Source organism: Pyrgilauda ruficollis, unplaced genomic scaffold (assembly GCF_017590135.1).
Source record: "Pyrgilauda ruficollis isolate IOZ18807 unplaced genomic scaffold, ASM1759013v1 scaffold33, whole genome shotgun sequence".
NCBI lineage: Eukaryota > Metazoa > Chordata > Aves > Passeriformes > Passeridae > Pyrgilauda > Pyrgilauda ruficollis.
The window spans coordinates 7,151,786-7,175,261 of record NW_024524711.1 but is presented as its reverse complement, the minus strand read 5'-3'; the positions used below and the strand labels follow the sequence as shown (position 1 = coordinate 7,175,261).

Below are 23,476 nucleotides of genomic sequence, written 5' to 3'. Positions count from 1 at the left end.
AGGACCAGCACCTTTGTTTTACACAACTTTTTCATCTCCAAACCAACTAAATCCATCCCATTACTTTAAGGGTTCTTCTCTAAAATATTCCATACTAAGTCCTGTGCAAACATGAATTGCACTTTACAGTATTAACTGCAACTTTAGCTTGCTGTGGAAGGAAATTGTTCAAAATGGATATACGATACTAAAAAACATGGAAAGATTTGGAAAAGAAATAGTACAAATTTAAAAACAAGATCTGTTTCATTTTGTATCTGTCACAAAGTGTTAATTCTGGGGAATAGTGTGCTTGAGTGCATGAAGAGCCAAAGGGAGTGGAAATTAGAAGCTCACATTCTACATTAGGATGTCAGGAGCAGGAATGTTGCTGGAAACTGTGCATTTATCACTGTACAATATAGCTGACAGATCCAGATGACTAGAAAAGAAGTCACCTCCGTTCCTACTTTGTGGGGTTGCTTTGGGCATCAATACACATTTTTATTGTCTCCTCTTATAGCTGTCAAATGTCAAGGAGTCAGACTTCTAACAACACATGGCATGGGAGTCTGTGACTTCCAGAATACATCTGAGCTCTCTAGTATATTAGCAGCATTTAAAATGAGTAGTGTATAAAAAGTAGTGTATAAAAAGTAGTATTTAAAATGTGTAGTTTAGTGGAACATAAAAAGATTTGATAGCTCTACCTCATGGTTCCACTGGCTAATAAATCTGTTGGATCCTTCCAGTTTCTTAATTTTCAGCAAATCACAAATCTTACTTAAGAGGCTCCTGCTTTTTCAGACATATCATTGATCTTGGGATGTTTTATGGCATGTCAGATGCTGGACAAAAAATGCATTGCTGAGTCAGCTTTCCAACTAGGAGACTGTTATCAGGAAGCATTGTGACAATATCATTAAAAATTTGTATGGGAGAATGGTTTCTTAAAGAATAAACTCATTCCTTGCCAGTTCAGAAGAGGCTGGGCTGGGCTGGCTTTAATGATTCTTCTGGAGAAAGATGAGTCACCATGTTAGTGAAAAAAGAAGAAAATGCAGGCTGTCCTGAAGCTTTGAGACAAGGTGGGGGCTATTTGTTCTGTGATTCACCTTTTAAAAAACATACTGTCTATACAGTCATCTATTTGTTAGGTAATAATTATGTGTGGCAGTGTCTTAGTTTGGAGTGAATCTAAAGGATCTCCTAACTTAGGCAAAGCATGAATGAAATACTGATGGAGTTCTCAAGTCTCACACTTTCAGGGCTCACACTTTTCCCTCCTGTCTCTCACTTCCTGCCTTAGCAGCACCTCCCATGTCAGCACTGTGCTGCTGCAGCCTCCTGGCTGCTCTAGAACTCCAGGCACCTGCCCAGCCAGGCACAGTCTCTGCCCTAAAAGGGGAAGCAGGCACAGGAGAGTCAAGATGTGAGAATGCAGAGGTGATACTACAGCCCCCTGCTGTCCCTCTGCATGTGAGCTGATGCTAAAATGTGTGGCTGTCCTGTAACTTCTTGCAGCAATTAAATTAATTGCAGCTTCATACCCTGAGGAGCAACCTCACATATCAGGAGAATTTATAGGTATCAGTTTAATACTTAAATCTTTCTCTCTGATGACCAGGGAGAGGACATGAGGAATTTCAGGGAAGTTCACTGTGGACATAGGAGAAAGGTTCTTGACTGAGAGGGTGGTCTGGCACTGGAACAGGCTGTCCTGGGAATTGGTCATTACTCCCAGCCTATGAGTTCAAGGAGTGTCTTGACAATGCTCTTAGTCCTGTGGTTTATTGTTCGGTAGTCCTGCATGGAGCAGAGAGTTAGACTTGATGATCCTTATGGATCCTTTCCAGCTTGAAATATTCTCATGATTCATCTTTTTGGCAAGGGTGTTTCATGTTTTAAACAACTTGAATTTGACTGAATGAAGATTCTCCCTGTCAAGTGATAACAACAAAATGTCTACAAAATAATTTTCTAGGAAGTTTCTTCCTGTTACAGCTCTCTTCCCCAGTGGATCTGGGGAGCAGTGCCATGGAGGGCAGGCTGCAGAGCTGCAGCACTACAGCAGTGCTGTGGTTTAGATCAGCCAGCTTTCCCTAGGAGATGCTGAAGTTTACTGTACTGAATTTTTCAGTAGAAGTCAGAAACACATGATTTTAAGTAAATAATACATGCTAACTTAGCCACAGCAGCATAAAAAGACCATAAATTTCATCTTGCTAAGCAAATTCATCTTTAAGCCTGCACTGACATTCTGTGTTGTAACTCTGAGATTGGCAGTGCAGCATCATACTTTATGGTCTGAACATTAATCCTGGGGTACTTAGTGGGAGCTTTGCATTGATTTATGAGCAGATAATAATATTGGTTATAAGGGTTAAAAAAGGTGACTGAGAGCACACTCTGGCCTTGTATTTGGTCTTTTCCCTAATATTTATCTTATGTTATTCTGCAATATTTTTTCAGCAGCTTTTTATTGATCAAACAGTTTTATTGTTGTTGAATTCTGCTAATTTTGGTGTGTGATGGACATATATACATTTCACAGTGAAAATAAATGTGATTAAATCTTACAAAATGCCAGTAGTGGAAATCGGCATATAATCCTAATACTGTTTCATTGATACTTGAAATCCAATTTAAGAAATGCAGGTGGCTTCTCAGTACTTGAATAAGTTTCTTATATCTTCTATACCATGTGTCTGTAGGATTGTACCGAACACTGTACATAAGTCATAGAAGAAAAAACGAGTTATTCTATAGCAAGATATGAATGGTGAACTTTGATATCACGTATTATTTTCTCTCATGTCAAATTACAAACCTTTATTGCTTGAACTACCTCAGATTTTTTGTGTACTGAGAATTTACATGGGAATAAAACTTGGCAAATTGCCTTCATACTATTCTCTAAATGGGTTCTGATAAATATTTATAATGTCTTCTCACTGCTCAAATACAGATTCTAACTGGCCTTATTCAAGATTCAGTTATTCTTGGGATTAACCCTGAAATCCTATTACCAAGCCTAAAGCAGCAGGGGAAAAAAAAAAGGAAAAGAAAATAACAAAGCCGGATTTAGCTACAAAATGAAAGCCTGGTGAAATCAGATCTATTTCACTATTGCTCATTTAATACGTATAGATACAACTGGGTCACCAAGCTGATTTAGCCACGAGGTAGAAGTAGCATAGCAACAAACCTCAGCACATTGAAAGTCAACAGCAGTAGTATCTGAGTAAGTCTTTAGCAAAGTCTCTATATTTTCCTCAACTTTCAGTTTTCCTGGAGAGGTGTTATTGATTTATTAACCTATTGGGTATTTTAAATGTGTTTTCTTTCTATAAAAAGTTTAAGTGTGGAAATTGCTTCCTGGTTCAAGTTTACAATATTTTCTATAAAAGATAAACACTTACAAATGTTTAAAAATGCACCACTTTTATGCTGTTTAAGTCAGATTCTCATTTCATATCAGAAATTTTTGGAAAGGGAGATATTCCTAGAGTTTTTCTGGGTTTGTGTTTTTGTTTTTGTTTGTTTTTATTTTGTTTGGTTTAGGTTATTTTTGTTTGGTTTGGTTTTGGTTTTTGGGTTGCTTGTTTGTTTGGTTGTTCATTTGTTTTTAGGGGTTTGGTTTGGGTTTTTTTATTCTTAGAAATGCAATTCCAGAAGATTCCGATTAAACATGGAATGTTGAATCAATATATATCACTAAACAAACTGAAAGAAAAAGGAGGCAGTAGGTAAGGATGATTGGGAACATCTGAATTTTTTCAAAGACCTGGTCCTGCATGCTTTATGTTATCACTTCCACAGATTTTGGAGGCACAGAAGGACATTTAGAAAATAGCTGGTTTACAGCTTTTCCATAATTTTCATCCTCCTAGAGTTGGGACCTCTTGTGTTCAAGATGTGGAAATTTTCCTTTAAGGAGGAAGTTTAAATTTTAATATGTGTGATTTTTCAATTATTTAGAATACGAATTTCTTTTATTGTTTTAGTTGAAATGAAAATTTTATGCTAGTTATAGAAAGCATCAATGTCCTCCACCAGAAAAGTAAAATTCCACATTTCATGGTGCTGTTAAGACCAGTTCAACTCTTTTTGTTTTAGTGCCACCTAGTGACTGAAACTTGAAAACTTTTTTTGAAAATTTCGATTTATTGGCGTTTGGTTTTGCAGTTTGCAGTAATGAGATGATTTACAGAAGATTTTGTCCGTTTCAAACTGAATCACAGAGTTTATGCTGAATTCTGATACTTCCTTTCTTAATTTCAGACATCTTCTCCAGGGATTTATTTTCACCCTCCCCTTCTTACACCTTACACTGCCCTCTTAATTAAAACACTAGTCTGCAGGGTCTTTTTATCATTCTTTGACCTGCATATCCACAAAGTGGAACAGATTTAGGAAATAAAGCAATATTTCTGTTTTACTTCCCTTGAATTCCCTAATAACCTCATGTTGTGGTAGCAATTTTAGTAATTTTATTAGAAGGATTTCCAGGTTGAGAGTGTAGAAAAGAGGAGGCTTTTAGCAATGCATAAGTAACTATTCTGGAATTAGAAGAGGTTTTCAGAATGACAGCCTCCTATTTTCTGTAAGTTCAGCTCTTGGAGCACTTGGTTTGCAGCGGTCCATGTGGCTGGAGGAGCCCAGAGCTCAGTGGAGCTACCCAAGGGAGGGGAAAGGTCTCAGGCATTTTAATCTTTTGCTGCAGTTCTGTATAATTTTTCACTGCTTTTTTCACTTGGTTTTCACAAGTTGATCCTCTTCTGAATCAGAAGATAAAGTCCTTGTAAAACTGTCAGATTAGTATTTCTGTCTCAGACCTCCTCCAGGATGCCAAAGTTCAAGGAGCATTAAGCTCAAAACCCTTCATTTGAACTTTCATGTTAAGTTGAAATGGTTTTCTTATCTTTCTGGTTATTGAGTTGCCCCATATATGACCAGAGATTGTGCTGGTGGTCTGAGGTCAATGAGATTGAGTTCTCTTGAGACTTTTTATGCCCCAGTAGCAGGCTTAGTTATTCCTGCCAAAACCTGTGACGAGAAGGTCTTAATTTCCTCATAACAGAGGATTGTTCTGGGACATCCCAGAGGTGGAGAATGAAATAGGATATAAATAAATGGGGTAGTGAGAAATAATCCAGTGGAAACTGCATCTAGATCCTATACCTCGCAGGTATAATTACAAGACAGATTTAATTATATTAATACTTCATGAAGCTTTAAAATAAAAGCTCAAGGTTATTCTGTTTTCCATGATTTACAACTGTTTTGCTGCAAACCTCTCTTATTTTAGCTTAGATAAGGAATAAGCTTTTCATATACTTGAAAAAATAGAAGCTGTCATTGATGGTGACAGACTCTGTAGGGTGGCTTTACATTTGAACAATTGAATGGTTTGCTAAATGTCATATATTGTTTTGTAAGTGAATCACTAAGCCCATGGCATCATAAAAAAATTCCACTTATTTCCTTTTTTCTGATAGCACTTTTGTTGCATGTGTTTATATTTACTGCAATAATTAGGGGGAATGCCAGGCTGATAAATACCCAACTGACATATTTCACATAGATACACTGAGAGTACTTTGTTCAATAAAGCATGGATTGTAATTACCTTAATTTTACACCTTTGATAGGATTTGATTTTGTAAGAACACGGACTTTCTGAAATGGCATCTAGTTTTTGAAAGCTTACATGTTCTTTCTTCAGTTAAATACTAAGTGATTGTGTTTTCAAGAAATCTTGGGAACTGAAATAAGCATTATTATGGTACAGACAATGTGACCAGTAATCAGTGAAGGCTTACAGCAGTTATTTTATCTTGTAAATTAAGATGTGTAAATTTTTACAAATCTTAATGTGTAAAAAATCATAGTGCCACTATTGCTATTATGTTTCAGATGAGCATAACTAAAAGCTGGCTCAGTTTGGCTAACTCTAAGTTTTGAATTATCCTGGTGTTTGCCACATGTGGAAAGTCAGTTTTAAGGATGTTATCTTTTACAGTTAAAATCCTTCCATTACTTCAGTATTTACTGGAGTTCAGATTAATTAAATTCACCCCTGAATTTTCTTTCCCTCTTCATCAGCATTTCATCACTCAGATTTGAACCTTGCCTTCATGTCCTAGCAAACAGGGAAATGTTCATTCTGGAGGATTGCTGTTCCATCTAGTGATTCCCTCATCGAATCACAAACTCTGCTCATCTGCCTTTCTGACTGGCATTCACATTAATGTTGACTGATGTCTCTGCAAACAGCTGGCTCATACATTTGCTTAATTAAATTAGAGCATTTGCAGACTTTGGTTGATGTAAGTCTCTGCTACAAATGTGTCATTTCTCTCCTTCATTTTACATCAGCATTTGTGCATCTACAGATGCAGATGCTTTGTTTTGACCCTTTGTTCACTTTACAGAGTGTGTGAGAGCAGTGCAGTGCAGCTTAATGTGTAAGTGTAGTGTAGCAGTTTCCTTGTCAGCTGCCTGCACAGTTTGAACCACTGTTCCTCAAAATATTTTAAAAATAATTTCTATAGCATTAATCCATGTGCTGGATACCTCCTGACCTTCTTAGAAATAATTATCCTGATATATTTGCAGGACTGGTAGCAAGTGACTTAGATTGGCAGTTTAATGTTAGTGACATTCCAGGGAGAAATTTTCTCTTGTCACTAAATTTTCATGTGAATGTCTAAACTGCTGTTTGCTATAGCCAAGACAAGCATGCATGGGCCATATGATTGAACTTAGGATTTCTTTTATATTAAGTCATTAAATAATTTCTATATAATATCAGTGGTGAAGCAGAGGAGTATTTTCACTTTATTTTTTCAGATGAAATTTACTTTTGTAGGGCAGAGCTGCCTACTAGGTAATGTTTTGTTGTTTTTTGGGTTTTTTTTTTTACTTTCCAGATACAATTTTTGTACTTTTACCACGACTCGCAATTTGAATTGGTTTTCAGACTTTGTCTTTATAAAATTACTTTATGTCTGTAATTTTCCTATCATGGCTATACATTTAGGTTGAGGCAAACTGAAATAATTCCATAGCACAATAACTGTTTTCATTTCCACATGGTTTACGTTTCCAATAATCATTAGGTGATTTAATGGTTACTTCTATCAGAAACTTTTATTGGAAGCACTGTTGAATCTGTCAGAGTTTTGCATCAGGGTGAACTGGTTACAGTTGTGTCATCATCTCATGGTTTTGCTTAAGCAGCAAAACAGGCTGTGTTTTTTTGGTCCCAAAAATATTCCTTTTTGGGCAATATGGAGTACATTAAGGAGATACAGTGTAACCCCCTAATTACATGAATTGAAATACTAGGCATTATTAAAAATGGTTTAATATTATTAATCCTTTTATCCTTTTAAGTTTGGTTTGTTGTAAGTGTTGTACATTTACAGGTTGGTATTTGCTGCTGAAAGCAGTTCTCCCTCTGTACTTTGTGCCTGGTACTCAGTGCTTTATTTCAGAAGTCTAAGTAGTTGAGCATTTATTGAAACCAATGACCTTATTTACCTTTTACCTACAGAGCACTGTTGAACTGGTTAGCAGTAGTGAGATTTAAGCCAGCGAGGCTTGATTTTTAAGTTATTTTAAGGCTTTGCACAAGGTTGACAGCATAAAATTACATTTATGTTTACTTTCACTGAACATCCATAATCAGGAAGAGGCATAATAATCTGCTTTCAGTTGAAATGTAAATTGTGAGGTCTGTATTTTAGTATACATGAATATATGCATATTTATACAGAGACAAATATAAAAGCAATCTTAAACTGATTTCCACTTGTGCAGACAACATTTTGCACTTAAAAAAATTTCTGTGTGTGTTTTTACATAATGTCAGAATATCATATAGATTACTTTTCAGGGAGTAGTCTTTATGGATATGTGAGGCAGTAGAAGTATGTGTTTTCTCAAGGTACAAATTTCTACTGCTATCATCAGTATTCTCATATTTGCAGCTGTACTCTCCTGTGCTTCCAAGAGTGTATTTTGTTTTCCATAATTTTTACATACCAATTGAGTCTGATCTGCAAGTTACATTGTAAAATGCCAAACTAATTCCTGCAATATGGAAGTCACCTGATAACTCAACCAATATTTTTCAGGGGATTAAAAAAGTTGAAATATATCTTTATCTATGTTTTTTTGGTTTTTTTTTCTTTTTGTTTTTTTAATTACCACAACTCTGCATTTCTAAGTTTTATTTCTTTAAGTAAACTTGAAACAAAATTTGTGTGATTTTTTTCCACTATAATAGATTTTTTTGGTTGCTACAGAGTGAAGCATCACTGTTCCTGTTTTTCAAAATATTTAGACTCATTTTGGATTCTCCAGTCACTACTGGTTGCTCTCAGCATAGTGGAAATGAAAAGGTTTGACATTCTAGGTTTGACATTCTTTATCTCATGAAGATCCAGAAAACATAAATCTTTGCTGCTACAGTACACAGAAAAGAAAATTAACTATCTTTAATACTATTTCTATTTATTTTGCAGTTCAATAATAATGCTCAGAACGTCAGTTGCTTTAATCATCTTGTCCAAGCTAATGTGAGGAACAAGAAGAAACTGAAAGAAGCTGTTTATAAAATCTCTGCTAAAGGAATTACAGATTACAAAAAAGGCTTTAGCTATGCTTTTGAACAGCTGCTAAATGTAAGTATTTAAGTATGATCTCTCTGCTGTCAAGTGAAGAAGGAGAACTGGAATATTCAGCAGGCCACTGCATGCTCCTTCATTGTGTAACTAAGTGGTAGAAGTGCAAACCTATATTTAGCAAGTGAATTTATCCCAACAATGTTTTCTTCTCAGGTTCCCCAGCAGGTTGCTAAGACTTTGAAATTAATTTGGTTTTCAATCTGTTTTACTTCATTCATTCAGCTGTTTTTTCATTTAACATGTGATTCACAGTTGACACATACTTGTGGTAGTGGTTGACTTGCAGTTAATTTTAAAATGGAAAGATTTGTGTTACTGTGTTATTATTTCAATTTTACCACATCATCTCCTAGCAATGATTAGTTAACATACAATTTCACACTTGTTAGAAGTCATAAATACTTTACCATGGTTTGAGCAAGATAGAGGGGAGGAAATGAGTTAGTTAATAGAGGAATACTAGGCACTGATAATGCCTAAAGCATAGTATTCACTCACTGAGACTATTCTAATTCTTCTCTTTCTCATGTAAAAAAGAATAATTTCCTCAAAAATTAAATGCATTGGTTCTATCTTTTAAATACATTGCATTTTCTAACCAGACACTAGCTTTTTGAATAGCAATGTTTCCCATTTTTAGCAGATATTGGGGTTTACCAGTAAATTTTAAATGGTTCATGTAGTTGTTTAAAAAAATATTTCTACTTCTCACCTTCCTGAAGTAGGCACATGATATCTTAAACCTTAGCTTAGATAAAGCTGTATCACTTTACAGCAGGTAAGGTATAGCTTAAATATTCTTATCCTTACTGGTTTTGGTTTGTTTTTTTTGTGGGTTTTGTTTTTGTTTTGTTTATTTTTTGTTGGGGTTTTTATTTGTTTGGTTGTGATTTTTTTTTTGTTTTTTTGGTTGGTTGGTTGGTTGGTTTTGGTTTTTTTTTTTTGTTTGTTTGTTTTTTGTTTGTTTTTTTTTTTTTGTTTTTTTGTGGTTGAGGTTTTGGTTTTGGTTTTTATTTTTTACATTTTTTCCCCCAACCTGCCAGATTCTGAAATTCAGGACACTTCCCTAAGATTGTATATGCAGTTTAAAGGCTAGATCTTCTGTAAAAAATTATAACCTTGTAAAATTTTGATGGAGAAAAAGAAAATGCAATGTTTTTGTGGAAATCTTCTCAGAACTATTCATATTAGCAGAGGAATGGAGGGGGAAATGACTGTGTGTCCTCTGCTGATGGTTATATAAAACCACAAACAATAGTTTGAAGTCTGTTGGATATTTTGGACCAGGCTGGGTGGCATTTTCCCCTGTTCTGCACCTGTTGACACCTTATGCAGACGGGACCAGGAAGAAAATAAATTTTGCCGAATATGTTCCTCATAACATTGATATTTGCTTAAAGTTATGGATTACATTTGGTGCAGCACCAGGTACATACTTGGTGTACAGGCAACACTAACAAAAGCTGAACACAGGGGAAGCCTCAAACTGGACTTTTTTTTAGGACTAAAATATTACTTAAAAAAATTGGAGATGAGTGTTAAAGTGGGACCACCTCTTTTGTAGCTGGAGACAGAAGTGTGATTAGCCTCCCATGATCTCTGCAAGCCTAGAAGCTATGGCTGGACATTGTGGATTGCACCAATTGCCAAATCTGTTTAGCAGGAAGAGTAAAGAACTGGTGATGGGTTTAGGCCAAGGCTCTGGTGACAAGACAATATAATATTGTGGTATAATACAGGCTTAAATAAAAAAAAAAATATGCTTTGGGATAGCAGCCAGTTATATGAATTCAAATAATCCAATTGCTTTAAGGTCCAAATAAATGAAGTATTTCTCAAATTTTCAAAATAATTTTGTGGGTACTGTTTCTGGATGACAGTTATTTCAAACAATTTTCCAGTATACCAAATTAATGTTTGGTACCATGAAAAAAATTGCTGTTTGATATGTTTCTAAATGGAAATAGACACTCAAGTTTTTTCAGCATAATAATTCATGTGAGTAACAATAATATGAATTACATAAATTTCATACAGCATTTTCCTATTTATTGTTTATTTATTGTTACATTAACTTGCTTCTTTGAAAATCATACTTCAGCTTCAGCAGTTCAGGAGGATTTTTTCCCTCATCCTGTAATATCTATGGTTTCTTAAAGAAAAATTAGTGAGAAATGCATTCCTGAAGTGTCATGTCACAAAATATAATTGTAACCTGCCACTTACAGAGTTAATTTTAAAGATGTGAAACTTGTTTAAAACAAAAGTAATTTTAGATGCAGTATAAAATGGATCATGTCTTTCTTGTCTGTTTGAAAGGAAAAATAAGAACTATTATTATATTTGCAAGGACCCTCATGACAGGGAGGAATGATGAATATGACTCCATGTTCTCAGAAGGCTAATTTATTATTTTATGATACTATATTATATTAAAGAATACTATACTATACTAAACTAAAGAATACAGAAAGGATACTTACAGAAGGTTAAAAAGATAATAATGAAAACTCGTGACTGTTTCCAGAGTCCTGAAACACCTTGGCCCTGATTGGCCAATGAGACAAAACAACTGACAGCAGAATACAATCAGGCAATCACCTGTGGGTAAACAATCTCCAAACACTTTCCACATGTGAGCACAACACAGGAGAAGCAAATGAGATAAGAATTGTTTTGCTTTTCTCTGAAGCTTCTCAGCTTCCCAGGAGAAAAATCCTGAGCGAAGGAATTGTTCCAGAGAATGTGAATGCCTCAACCTCTATCAAACAAAAGAGAGAGCTAAAAATTATTACATAGCTCAATTCCTCTTGTATGCTTTTGTTGTTTAAGCTAAGAAGCTGTTTCTTGTCCTGGGGAAGCTCCTGTATAGGGAACACATTCCCATTCAGCTGTGGCCCGTTGGACTGCTAAGGCAAACTGTTCAGAAAAATGATGAAATTACAGCATAGGATTGTCACAATCTATAATGGATTCACTCCCTGAGCCAGTATCTCTCCAATTTAGACCAAAAGAGGCTGGGGAGGAGGAAGATATATTTTAAATTCTTTAAAGATCATCTGGTTCCAACACCCCTGCCATGGACAGGGGCATCTTTCACCAGACCAGGCTGCTCAGAGCTCTATTCAGCCTGGCCTTAAACAGTTCAAGGGATGGGGTAATACCATATGATTTGAATTTATTCATGTACAGGTTTACAATAATATTTGGGTACTAAAATCTTGGATATTTTTTTCTATTAATTTAGTGTCTTTAGTGTCTTAACCATGTAATGTAAGTAATGCCCGTCTCTAAGCACGAGGAGATGAGAGAAAACTGCTTTTTTCTGATACTGTGTAAGCATATGCTGAGTAAGTCACAGAAAAGTCCTGCTTTAGTCAGTGAAAGCAAAGCCTAGCTCAAGTTTCCTTTGCCCATAGTAGTGCTTCTTTCAAAGCACTAGAAAAGTTCCATAATATGAGCAAATTTTGATCCCCTTCTTTGTCTCTCTGATCTTATTTTGGTCTATATATTAAATCACTGTAGATGTAGGTGAATTTCTTTATTTATGAGGTATCCAACCCTACTTTTATTACTTTTTTAATATCAAGAGAATTGCAGCCCAAAGCAGTATCTTGCAAGTTATATTTCACAGGTGAAAAATGGTCATAAATTATTTAATCCCAACTGAAACACAGTGTGCTGATGAGGCTGGAGAGAAAGTATTGATTTAAGCCAGGTTTTATATGTTGCTGCATGTAAGGGAATCTGGGCTAAATTCTGTGGGAATTTTTTTTTTTTCACAAATTATTAGATTTTGAAATAGTAATAGTAAGAAAAGAAGTAATTATTCACTGAATATTGAGCAGGAATTAGACCAGTGAGTAGAATGAAAAGTGGCAAAGGGGAGTGGAATCATCACACCTGACCAGCCTGGTGACAGTCACTTTGTAGCCACAAAGAATAAAGCAGGAGGGAACTGGGGACTTTGTAAGGAAACTCTCCTATTTATCTTCCTGACTCTGGAGTAAATTCATAGAGAAAAATTGAGGCTCATGGAAGGAGAAGTTGAATTTGTTTCCTGGGATCTCTAGGGGTTTTACTCGGTCACATCCAGCTACTCAGAAGTACCAAGGTACCATTTGTATGCAGCACAAAGGGCAAGGAATGGCTGCAGAAGTAATAAGCAATTTGCTTAGACTAGAGTCTAACTTTAAGAGAATAAAAAGGAGCCAAAATTCATGCTCACCTCTATTGATCTGGCTGTGGAACAACGTTGTTATTTCTTTGCAAAACACACTGCCTTTTTCTCAGGGGCTTTACTAGTTACTTTGATGAATTAGGAGTCAGAGGGGCTTCTTTTTAATTCTATTTCAGGCTTGCTCTCCAGAAATAATGGAACATGCTCTATTTTTCAGCTCTAAGGTGCAACATAATTGGAAAAGTAGGTGATGGAGAGATTTTAATAATCTAGGTGGCCATATCTTGGCTACAATATATTATCTAAACCTTATTCTAAAATACTTTTCTAAAGATTAGCTATTCATTTGACAGTATTAATAATTTTAAGAACAACAACAACAACAAAAAAAAAAGATTTGGAAGATGAAGCTCAGTTTAAGGAAATGTGACATTTCAAAGCTTATAAGGTGAATATCCTGTAGGATGCTTAAATTAACAGAATTTTTATTCAAGCAGTCAGCAAGCTGGAAAGTTTTTGTGGCTAGGAGTCCAACAGAAAAAAATAAGCATATTCATTAATTCATTACATGTCCATTGTTCCCTAATTTCCACAAGGAAAATAATGATAAGGGAAAAAAAAAAAAAAAGTAAGGATGAGAAAAGAGAAGAGTAAAAATATTTTGAGATCCTCACTGTGCAAGTTTGATGCAGAACACTGTGGGGTTGATGTGATGAGTATGAGCTAAAGAGCTCTCCTTGTGTTTGTGGAGGTGAAAGGAACTAACAAATCCCTATTCCACTTTCTAGTGCCAGATCTGAAGTGACTCATATTTAAGTATCATCGAACAGAAAAGTGGCTTTGGTTTATTTTATTTTATTTTTCGTTTAGAGGGGGATATTGAATAGAATTCTAAAATATTTATATTTTGACATTACCATGTTAAAGTACTAAGTGTGTAGCTATAAAAGCCATCAGATATAATAGCTGTTATTCCCTATAGCGTGAAATATAAAAACTCTTCTGTTTGTATCTCCTACAGCACAGTGTCTCCAGAGCTAACTGCAATAAGATTATTATGCTGTTTACAGATGGTGGTGAAGAAAGAGCACAAGAAATTTTCCACAAATATAATGAAGACAAAAAAGTAAGTGATATATGAAAAATTCTACCATGTGAAATACAAGAGCATAAATGTATAAAGTACTTTAAAAAAAGTATTAGTATCGATCCTTAAGACACAAAAATCTTTCAATCTATAATATTTACTTGAAAAATCATAAAATATATTTAATGTTTTACACTTTGTGACTCATTGGTCTCAAGTGATGCAGAAGTATACTGTAAACCATAAAGAACTCTGCTTTCTATTGACACTTTTCTTGCATTAGTGTAATTCCTGAATTATCCAGCAGAAACAGGTAGTTAAATGATAGGATATATATGTGTATCTCTGTCTCCTCACTGCAAATATCTTCTCTGTGCTTTTATTGTTTGCCAGGCAAATGAGAACTCAAGGTTAGAATCTGAATTTGAATATATTTGGGCTGGAACATACCCACATTTTTCCCAGTGAGGTTAATTATACCTTTGAATGTCTTAGCAAGAAGTGGGATGGCTTTCTGCTGATGAAATTTGATCTGTGGTTAAAGCAGAATTATGAGTTTGACAAGAGAATCCCTGGATGAGTTCTCTTGTTTAGATAAAATTGGATTATTAGCTGTGCTGGTTTGGGGTTTAATTTTTGAATCTAATCAAATTTCTGGTCTGGTTTTTGCATACTTAAAGATTTAAAAACGCAGGAGTGTGTGCATGAAATAGAGCAGCATATAAAGTTGTTTCCTATTAAATTTCAGTCCAAACTATTATTATTATTATTAGAAGATTCATCACGTTCTAAATAGAAATGGAATATGAGCTGGATTCACACTGCAACTAAGCATTTACCTTTTCTAGTGCCTGGGATTGTACCTACATCTGTGGGGTTTTGTGAGTTATTTTTTGTTTTGTATTCAAAAAAGGCAGCTAAAACTTAGAATGTGATTCATGAAGGCACTTCAGCAGTTTCCATGGATGTATATGCATGAAGCAGTGGAAGCATTTAATTGGAAATCTTCATATGTTTGAATTAATCAATTCAAAAGTAGAGTTGGAAATGCAGTGCTCAATTTGTGTTTTGACCAGTGATTCAATCACTGACCTTGAATAATCATGTTGTGGCTGTTTTACAGTAGTGCTTCACACAGAATGATATGGTGGGGTTTAGTTAATCTTTGTGTCTGAGTTGAAAGTACTTTTTAAACTGTCAGTTAGAAGAGAGAATGGAAGTCATAGCCATGTGTGATACACATGGCTGTACTCTGAAAATAAACACAGAGATTCCTCTTCAAATGTGGAGAGTAGTAGATAGATAGTGGTAGCTTTTTATCACATTACAACAACAGCCATCAGCTATTGGAAATACCTCCATAAGGAGGAAGATGTGTGATTCATTTCTTTCTTTTTTTTTTTTTTTTCCCCATTTAATTTGCTGTGTTAGGAGGAAAGTGTAGTAAAATATTCAGTCGAAACAACAAAACAGATTTGGAGGGCTGAGATTTGTAATCTTAATTACATAATGCCTTATGGTTGATTATTCTGTGAAGTGTAATAAACGAAATGTAGGATTTACTAATTTTAAATGGTTATTTTATTGCATCATTTAATACTGTAAATTTTCACTGCCAAGGGTTGGGGTGGTTTTATGTATAATGTTGTATATAAAACACTATACACAGTCACTTTCTTGTTATCTTTTGTGAAGGAAGTTTTGGAGGTTTCATTGCATACAGCAGATGTATAATGGTAATAATGGTTGCTCCTACATAATTTAATGTATTGCCAATGCAATGCAAGGCACATTTTCTACACTTGTTTATGGTCTATGCACCTACAAGTTCAAATCTTAGTAAACACTTCCATTTTGTCACTTGTCTAATGAAGCACGGGGTTGCTAGATATCAGTCCTTACTGGTTTTCTCCAAGGTGACTTTGGAATTGCAGTACCAAGTTTATGCAGGTGTAACTTGAAGAACCATTTGCTTTCCCCTTATCTCTTTCAATCAGTAACAATCCTTGTAGTGTTGAAGGGAAATTTATGGTTGGAAAACATCTAATGAGACTGCACCAGTAAATCTGTTTTGAGAAGTCACAATGAAATCTCCCAACATCTTTCATAACGTTCTAATATTTTTTTAAAATAAGCCTTATACCAAATATGCTTGTGATAATGCTCTCCTTAGTAAGGCTACACTTGACTCCAGAATGATGACATGAGAGTTCTTTCGTTGTTGCCTCTGTATGTAACTTAATGTTAGTTCATTATCAGGAGAGAATAGTGTAATTAGTAAACATATTCCAACATGAAAAATAGACATACACTTTTAATATTGCTAAGTCATAATCACAAGTATTGTGTTACCTTCTTAGATTGAAGAGTAGGCTGCTTTCTTATATTAAGTGATGAGATTTGAAAGATATGTGGGTGTAGTTTCTGTTGTCTTTATTGCAGTTAACTTATAATTTAGTTCATAAATATCCAGTGAATTTCAGACTATGTTGAAATTTATCATTTGTAGAGGGACTATTCAATATAAGGTGTTGAAAACTTTTCTGTGTTTTACTGTAGAAGCAGTTAATGGTATAAATATGTATCAGCATATGTATCTTCTTGCCTGCTCTGCATTTATTTGACCACTTGTCTTTGTGCTTTTGCATAACGCATATAAAAGATGAATCTTTATTGTCTTATGTCACAGTCACTCACTTAGGCACCACTAAGTTTTAAACTTACTTTCTTTTTCTTATACCAACAAAATACCATTTATTCAAATCTATTAATTCTTGTTTCCATCTTCCTGATGTAAAATTGCTTCAGCTCTATATGTATTTTCTTTTTCATGTCAGTTAATTTGTAAATCCATGCCATGAAAGAAGCTTGAGTTTCAGCCCATCAAGTAACATGATTTAGTACTCTTGTTTGCAGTGTCTTTGCTGCAACCTTCAAGTTAAGTGAAATAATGCAATAAACACTTGAAAACTACTAAAAGAGAGCCTAGAATCTAGAGGCTGAAAAGTAGTCCTTTTAAATTCAAAATTTTAATCTGTTTGAAATTGCATACAAATAGTTTTAAAATAGTTTTAAGTCTGTATAAATAATTTTCAGTGTGAATAGGAGGGTTATTATAAAACTTATGTAACACAGATTTGGGGAGGAACACTTATCTGTGTGAAGAGGAAAATCACAGTTGTGTTTCACCTTTGCATGCCTTCTTCCCTTTATAAAGCCAGATTTTATTGTCACATATTGCAACTACATGCTGGGCCTGATATTTAAAAACTGGCATGTTTACCTTTATGGTGACATTTGGGGCACTCACATTAAATGTGTAAAATACCACACATGCTCTAAATTTCAGGAATGAGGGTGCTAAATTTCATTTTATTTGCACTCCTCCTACAGATGGCTTCACTGAAGATAGCAATATAAATTTAATTGAAATGTTTGCCCTGTAGGCGTTTATCGTGAGAATTTTGGATCCAGGTCGAAAATAGAAAACCACAAATCTTTGGGGCAAATTTTCCCCTTGGAATCTGTATTTGGAAAGATTGCTCAACTTATGTGAGTAGGAAAAGACCTTAAACATACCTCATGCACTTTTAGTTGTTTGGAGTTTCGTAGAATGGCAGAGATTTGTGTGGGTTGGATGAACTGACCTGACACACAGAGGCAGGATTTGTCTGACCCCTCTTGTAGGAGGAGAACTCATAAATTCGGTCTCCCATAATTAATTATGGGAGAATTATCTCCCATAATTAATACAACCTCATTTGTTGTAGATTTTTCTGACATTATTGTTTGAGAGGAAATGATACGAAGTTTTCCAACAACTCAGTTCCATTAAGCATATCAGTATGTGATGGGCACGGAATTGCTACCGTGGTAGACATCCCATGGGAGAAGGCTCCAGCTTGCTGGAACTCCTCTGGGAAGCTTAGAGCTGCCACCAACTTCTTCCAACTGGGACACATTCAGCATTTCAATAGAGTGATAAAATGAAATATTTATGAGAGAGAACTTGTAAAACTTTCATTAAAAAAAAAAATCAACCAAAAAAACCAACAAAACAAGCCTCCTACTGTCATTACAGGTGGAGGGAACCATTTTCTTTTTTTGTTTCAATCCATTAGTGCATAACTGCAAGTCAATAAAACTAAAATCAAAATTATGTTAATTTAGGCAATAGTGTTTGTATCGTTCTAGATGACTACAAAGGACATTCAAACAAGCCCATGACGTTTCCACTTTGGGTAGCTGTGGAATTCTCATCAGGGTTCAGACTGACCAAACGTAACTTTATATGGTCATTTACAGAGCTTAAAATTGAAAGAGCATCTTTCACAACACTACTGGCAGCTTTGAATAGAACTGAACAGCTGTCCAAGTGCACCCCAACAGGTTTGGCATTTCTGAGTGTGTGGTAGGCTTGTGACACAAGATATAACACAAAGTAATTAAATTAACAGTTGAACTAAGCTTGAGCTAGCTGGTTAAACTTGCTCCCCAGCCCTTTTCCTAATCACTTCTACCTTAAGAATGTGTGACCTTCCAGCTGTTATTTTTAGTTTATTGTACATTCCATGATACGCACAAATGGTAAAGCTAAAATATTCTGGGTGAAACTTGGGTCAGTACTCAAAAATTCCATAATCCATTACTTTTTCTGTCAAAGTAAAAAGTGGAAACGGTTATTAGAGTATTCACAGAAGAAGCATCTTATTCTAAATGCAAATTACCTTTTATTTTTTCTTACCTCTTAGCTCCACTTATAAATTAAGGGCTTGCAATATACCTACTGTCCCAGTTTCTGGATTCCTAACACAAATTAATTCCACTACAATAATGAATTTAAATATACCATATCTTAGTCTCCCTCCTTTGACACTCATTACCCAAATATGCTTCAGTAATAGTCAAGCTGCACAATACTAAGCAATATAAGTATTGAGTTTATAAATCCATGCAATAACTGTTTGAGGGGATGTGAGATTAGTGGGATTTTTTTTCCTTTTTCGTATGATATTAGGCACACATTTTCAGTATGATATTAGGCACACATTTTTTCCCCATAAACTTAGATTTTGAACCACAATTACCTGATGGTTGTGAAGCTCTGTTTCCCAACTAGAAATCTGAGTTCAGTGATTTTTAAGATACTCTTTTTCAAAAAATATATATACATTGTTCTTTCAGCAGTCCTGTTCTCAGCTAACCTGCAAGGCTACCTTGTGTCCATGCCCTGGCAATGCTCTTGGATTACGACAGTCTGCCCATCTTTCCTACCCCGTCTTTCACTGACCCCTTTATCTTTAGACATCCCCAAACATCATCAGGTCTTTCTTGGAGACCTCAATAAGGAAGTAACATCCATTACATTTTTTCTACTTTTTTCACTTTTCCACTCAGCCATCACAGCCCCTGTGCTGTTCTGTGTGTGGACACCTGGGTGAGGTCGCTGCAGACTTAAAGAGGTGCAGCAGAAAGTGCAGCGGGGCTGAGGGGGGTTCCTTTAGGAAGATCTGCTTGAAGAACCTTTTCATGCATGTGTCTGCACACACATCTCCTTGTTGATGTTAGTTTCTCTTTACACTGATGTTTCATTATGAGCATGATTCTGGGTTGCCACGTGGCGTTTTTATCTCCCGTGCAAGATAAAAATCCATGTGGAGGTGTTGAGAACTGCGGAAGACTAATGAAAGTTTTAATATAGCTTTGTTGAAAAGTAACCTTATCAGTTTTATTAAAGTCATGTGTATCTGTTACATAAAACCCAACTGGCAGCTTGTTCCCTTCAAATTTGGCATGGAGGAGGCTATTTGATACTTCTATTTTTGTTGATCTCCAATTCCAAACACTTGTAATAACGATTGATTAAGTGCATCGCATTGAGGTTGATGCTGCAGATGGCACAAAGTGATTAATCAAGGCAACACGGATAGAATATCAGTTAATATAGAAAGCACATTATGTTTGTTTTGGGACAAATGCAAGCGAGTCAGACTGAATTTTGCTTATTTATGCAAACAAAATGCTACTTATGGCATAGCTGGTTGAGGCTAGACATCAGAGGGTCTGTCCTGTCTCAGCCTCCCCATACATTGACTGTGCATTCATTCCTGTGAATTTGCCTTGTGATTTGATTATGTTCTTCTGTAATTCAAGAATTGGAGGTCTGGGACTTTCTGCAACAAGCGTTTTAATACCTAGGCCATGCCTAATGATGTTTATGTAACCTCTTCTTTAAAGTATCCAGTTCCACAGCTTCCTTAGGTATTTATATTCTGCTCTTTCAACTGTCACCTGTTTAGAAAGCTTTCCTAGATTTCCTTAAGACAAAGTAGGCTTAGAGGGTTTAGGGTTTCTTTTTTTCTTTTCATTTAACATTCTTTAATAAGATCAACTAATTCCTATCATAATAATATCCCTTCCATTCTAGGAAAAAAAAATTCTGTGTTGAAACTTTCATCCAAGTTTCCTATCCAGCTTTTGCTTTTCTACTAAACAAGATAATTTCTTTCAGATTAATCAAATGTGTATCTTAGATTATATTAATTCTTTATTCTTTACACCCTTTTTGTGTATAAAGGCACATTGTCACTCTTGAACAGTGAGAGAAACTTAAGTGGTATCAAAAGAACAGAGCATTTTATATATATATTTTTTTTTTCCTTGCACTTGGGTAAATATATCATAAAGCATAACTTACCATTTTTGCAACTGTATTATTAAACCATATTTGATTTTTTGCTTTCTTCTGAATCTTTTTTCCCTAGGAGTTTGGGGGTTTTTGGTTGTATGTTTTGTTGGGTTTTTTTTTAACAGTTCATCTTCAGTCTCAGTATCTTTTGCTTTTCTACTAAACAAGCTAATTTCTTTCAGATTAATCAAATGTGTATCTTAGATTATATTAATTCTTTATTCTATACACCCTTTTTGTGTATAAAGGCACATTGTCACTCTTGAACAGTGAGAGAAACTTAAGTGGTATCAAGAGAACAGAGCATTTTATATATATATATATATTCTTTTTTTCCTTGCACTTGGGTAAATATATCATAAAGCATAACTTACCATTTTTGCAACTGTATTATTAAACCATATTTGATTTTTTGCTTTCTTCTGAATCTTTTTTCCCTAGGAGTTTGGGGGTTTTTGGTTGTATGTTTTGTTGGGTTTTTTTTTAACAGTTCATCTTCAGTCTCAGTATCTGTTCTTGACTTTCCAAATCTTTTTAATCCTACATTACATTAAACTGTTTCTTGTAACTGTTTTCTTCTTCCTGGATTGCTGTTTTTCTTTTAATCCTTCATTCTTTAGATTATCTTCCTACATTACTCATTCAGCTAGCTAATTCTCTGTGTTTGTTGAAGTTGATCTCTTATCCTTTTTTTACTGCTATGAAACCTTCCTTTCCTGGTAATAAAAACAAATTCTTGATCCTTCACTCAAAGTATTTTCTTTCTCCTAGATGTACAGATAATTCTGCCTTAAAATTCAAATATAAATTAACTGTTCTTGGCATCTTCTAGAATAAGAAATTTTCCTAACCTGCTAAAAGATATTCAGTAATTATGTTTCACATTATAAGTTTTATCTGCATGACCTTATATATTTACAGTTATAAATAACTTTTCTATGTGTCTGATGTTTATTAGGAGAAGTGGAATAAGTAAAAACTGACTGTGATGAGTCAGGTACAGAGAACAGAGACAGAGAAGTTTTAATTTGTTTTACTGTAAGGACCACTTAAGAGAGGCTCACGTTTGCCCTTCATTTAAAAATACAAAGAGTGAAGAAAATTTAAAAGTTAAGAATTGTTTTCTGCTGATAGAGAAGCCAAAAATGGTGGAAGAAAAAAAAATATGAATATGATTATGAGGATTTAGAGATGCTTTTATGTAAAATTGCCCATTCTGACACAATTCTGACATTTGTATGATCAATGGGTCTAGAGTTTTCCAAAGTTAACTTTACAACATTGGTTAAAAAATGCAAATTTCTAGGAAGAAACTGCAGAATTTGTCCACTTAATAGAATACGCAATATAACTAAGGTGGCACAAGTGAATAGTAATTTAAAAAGAATTAACTATTATTTAGTGACTCTGAAACTTGATAGAAATCTGAATTTCTAAATGCTGCTAGGCCATCTCATAGGTGGGTGATGAAGATTTGTCTGTTAGTAGACGGAAAGGTTTGCCAATGCACAGGTGGAAAAAGTGGACAAAATGAAGAGTTTGTAGCTGGGCTCCAAGAGGGAAAGTACATAACAGGAATATTTTTGGGGTGCAAGAGAGTAAGAGAACAGCTGAAAGAAGCAGAAGGTGGCACAAGCTGAATGCATCCAGCAGCCTAAACAGTTGACAGGTTAAGAAGGAAATAAAAATTTCAAAAAATGAAGTCACAATCCATTTGGATAGCAAGAAGTGTGTGCTTGTATATGCAAGAAGCATCACAGAGGAATGGGATGTGAAATGGGAAGTTAGAGTGCAAGTGAAGTAGGTGAACTGTACATTTCACCCAGGCAAGTAGAAACCTTGTGCAACTTGGGTGTAGAGTATTAAAGATTGATGCAGATGTTGTAAGGAGGGGATGCTTTTTAGGAGAGAACATCAGCACGAGATAGAGGAGCTCTGTTTGAGAAGTCTTATCCAGAGTAAGAATTACTAAATGTCACTTAGAAAGTCTTTTTCTAAAGCATTAAATAAAAATAAAAATTCACCCTCTATTTTGAAAAAAAAAAAAAAAAGCAAGGGTAAAAGTCATCTTACAAGTAAGGAATGAGTCTGCTGGTAAATAGAAAATACCCCAGTCTCTACTTAGAAAGTGACTTGAATTCAGAATCCTGATTAGTCTCAAAGAAAAGGCTAAAATCTGCTCTGTCATATCTCCAGGAAGTCAGAATTACATTCTCAAATATTTTGCATGGTACAGAATAGAATTTAATATTCAGAATTGCATGGGCTATAAGAATAGGTTGTCTTTAACAGAAGAACAAGAAACTGACTTTGCAGTCTTGTACTTGCATGCTTAGGGAAGTATGAGCTTTGAATTATTTTGAGGTTTTCACAAACATTTTTGTAGGCTTAAAAAATAGAGCCCTAAAAAATAGAGGGAAAAAAAGAACCCCAAATTTTTTGGTTTTTTTCAGAAGAGAATCAGTTCCTATATGTAGTCTTTGAATTCTTATCCTATTATGTATCTGCATTCCTCTGTTTCTATATTCAACTTCTGTTTGAATTCAGTAATTTCAGTTTAACTCAAATGCATGTTAGCCTTGTATCAAATTCAAAGTAATATATTCAGTGTTTACTGAGGCTTAAATGGGAATTCTGTCCTTCATAATCTCATTCTAAATCATGTGCAAACAAAGACATCTAAACCATAACAATCACAGAACCTGGAGTGCCAGCTGAAAATGTTTTGTGGATTTTTGGGGTTTTTTTAACAATTCTGAATCTATTTATACAGATTATTTTACAGGAAAGAATTTGGATTATTTGTAAATCGATTTTTAAGCCATCACTTTTAACTGTATAATGCA

General features: G+C 34.8%; 1 protein-coding gene across 3 annotated transcripts in view; it reads left to right on the top strand.

Moving 5' to 3' along the window:
- CACNA2D1 (calcium voltage-gated channel auxiliary subunit alpha2delta 1) overlaps window positions 1-23,476 on the top strand; it is a 359,280-nt gene that overhangs the window by 269,093 nt on the left and 66,711 nt on the right. For all 3 annotated transcript variants that reach the window (XM_041474556.1, XM_041474555.1, XM_041474558.1), the window contains exons 11-12: window positions 8,514-8,672; window positions 13,877-13,981. In XM_041474556.1, coding sequence (XP_041330490.1) covers window positions 8,514-8,672; window positions 13,877-13,981 — 264 coding nt within the window. The remainder of the gene's footprint in view (window positions 1-8,513; window positions 8,673-13,876; window positions 13,982-23,476) is intronic.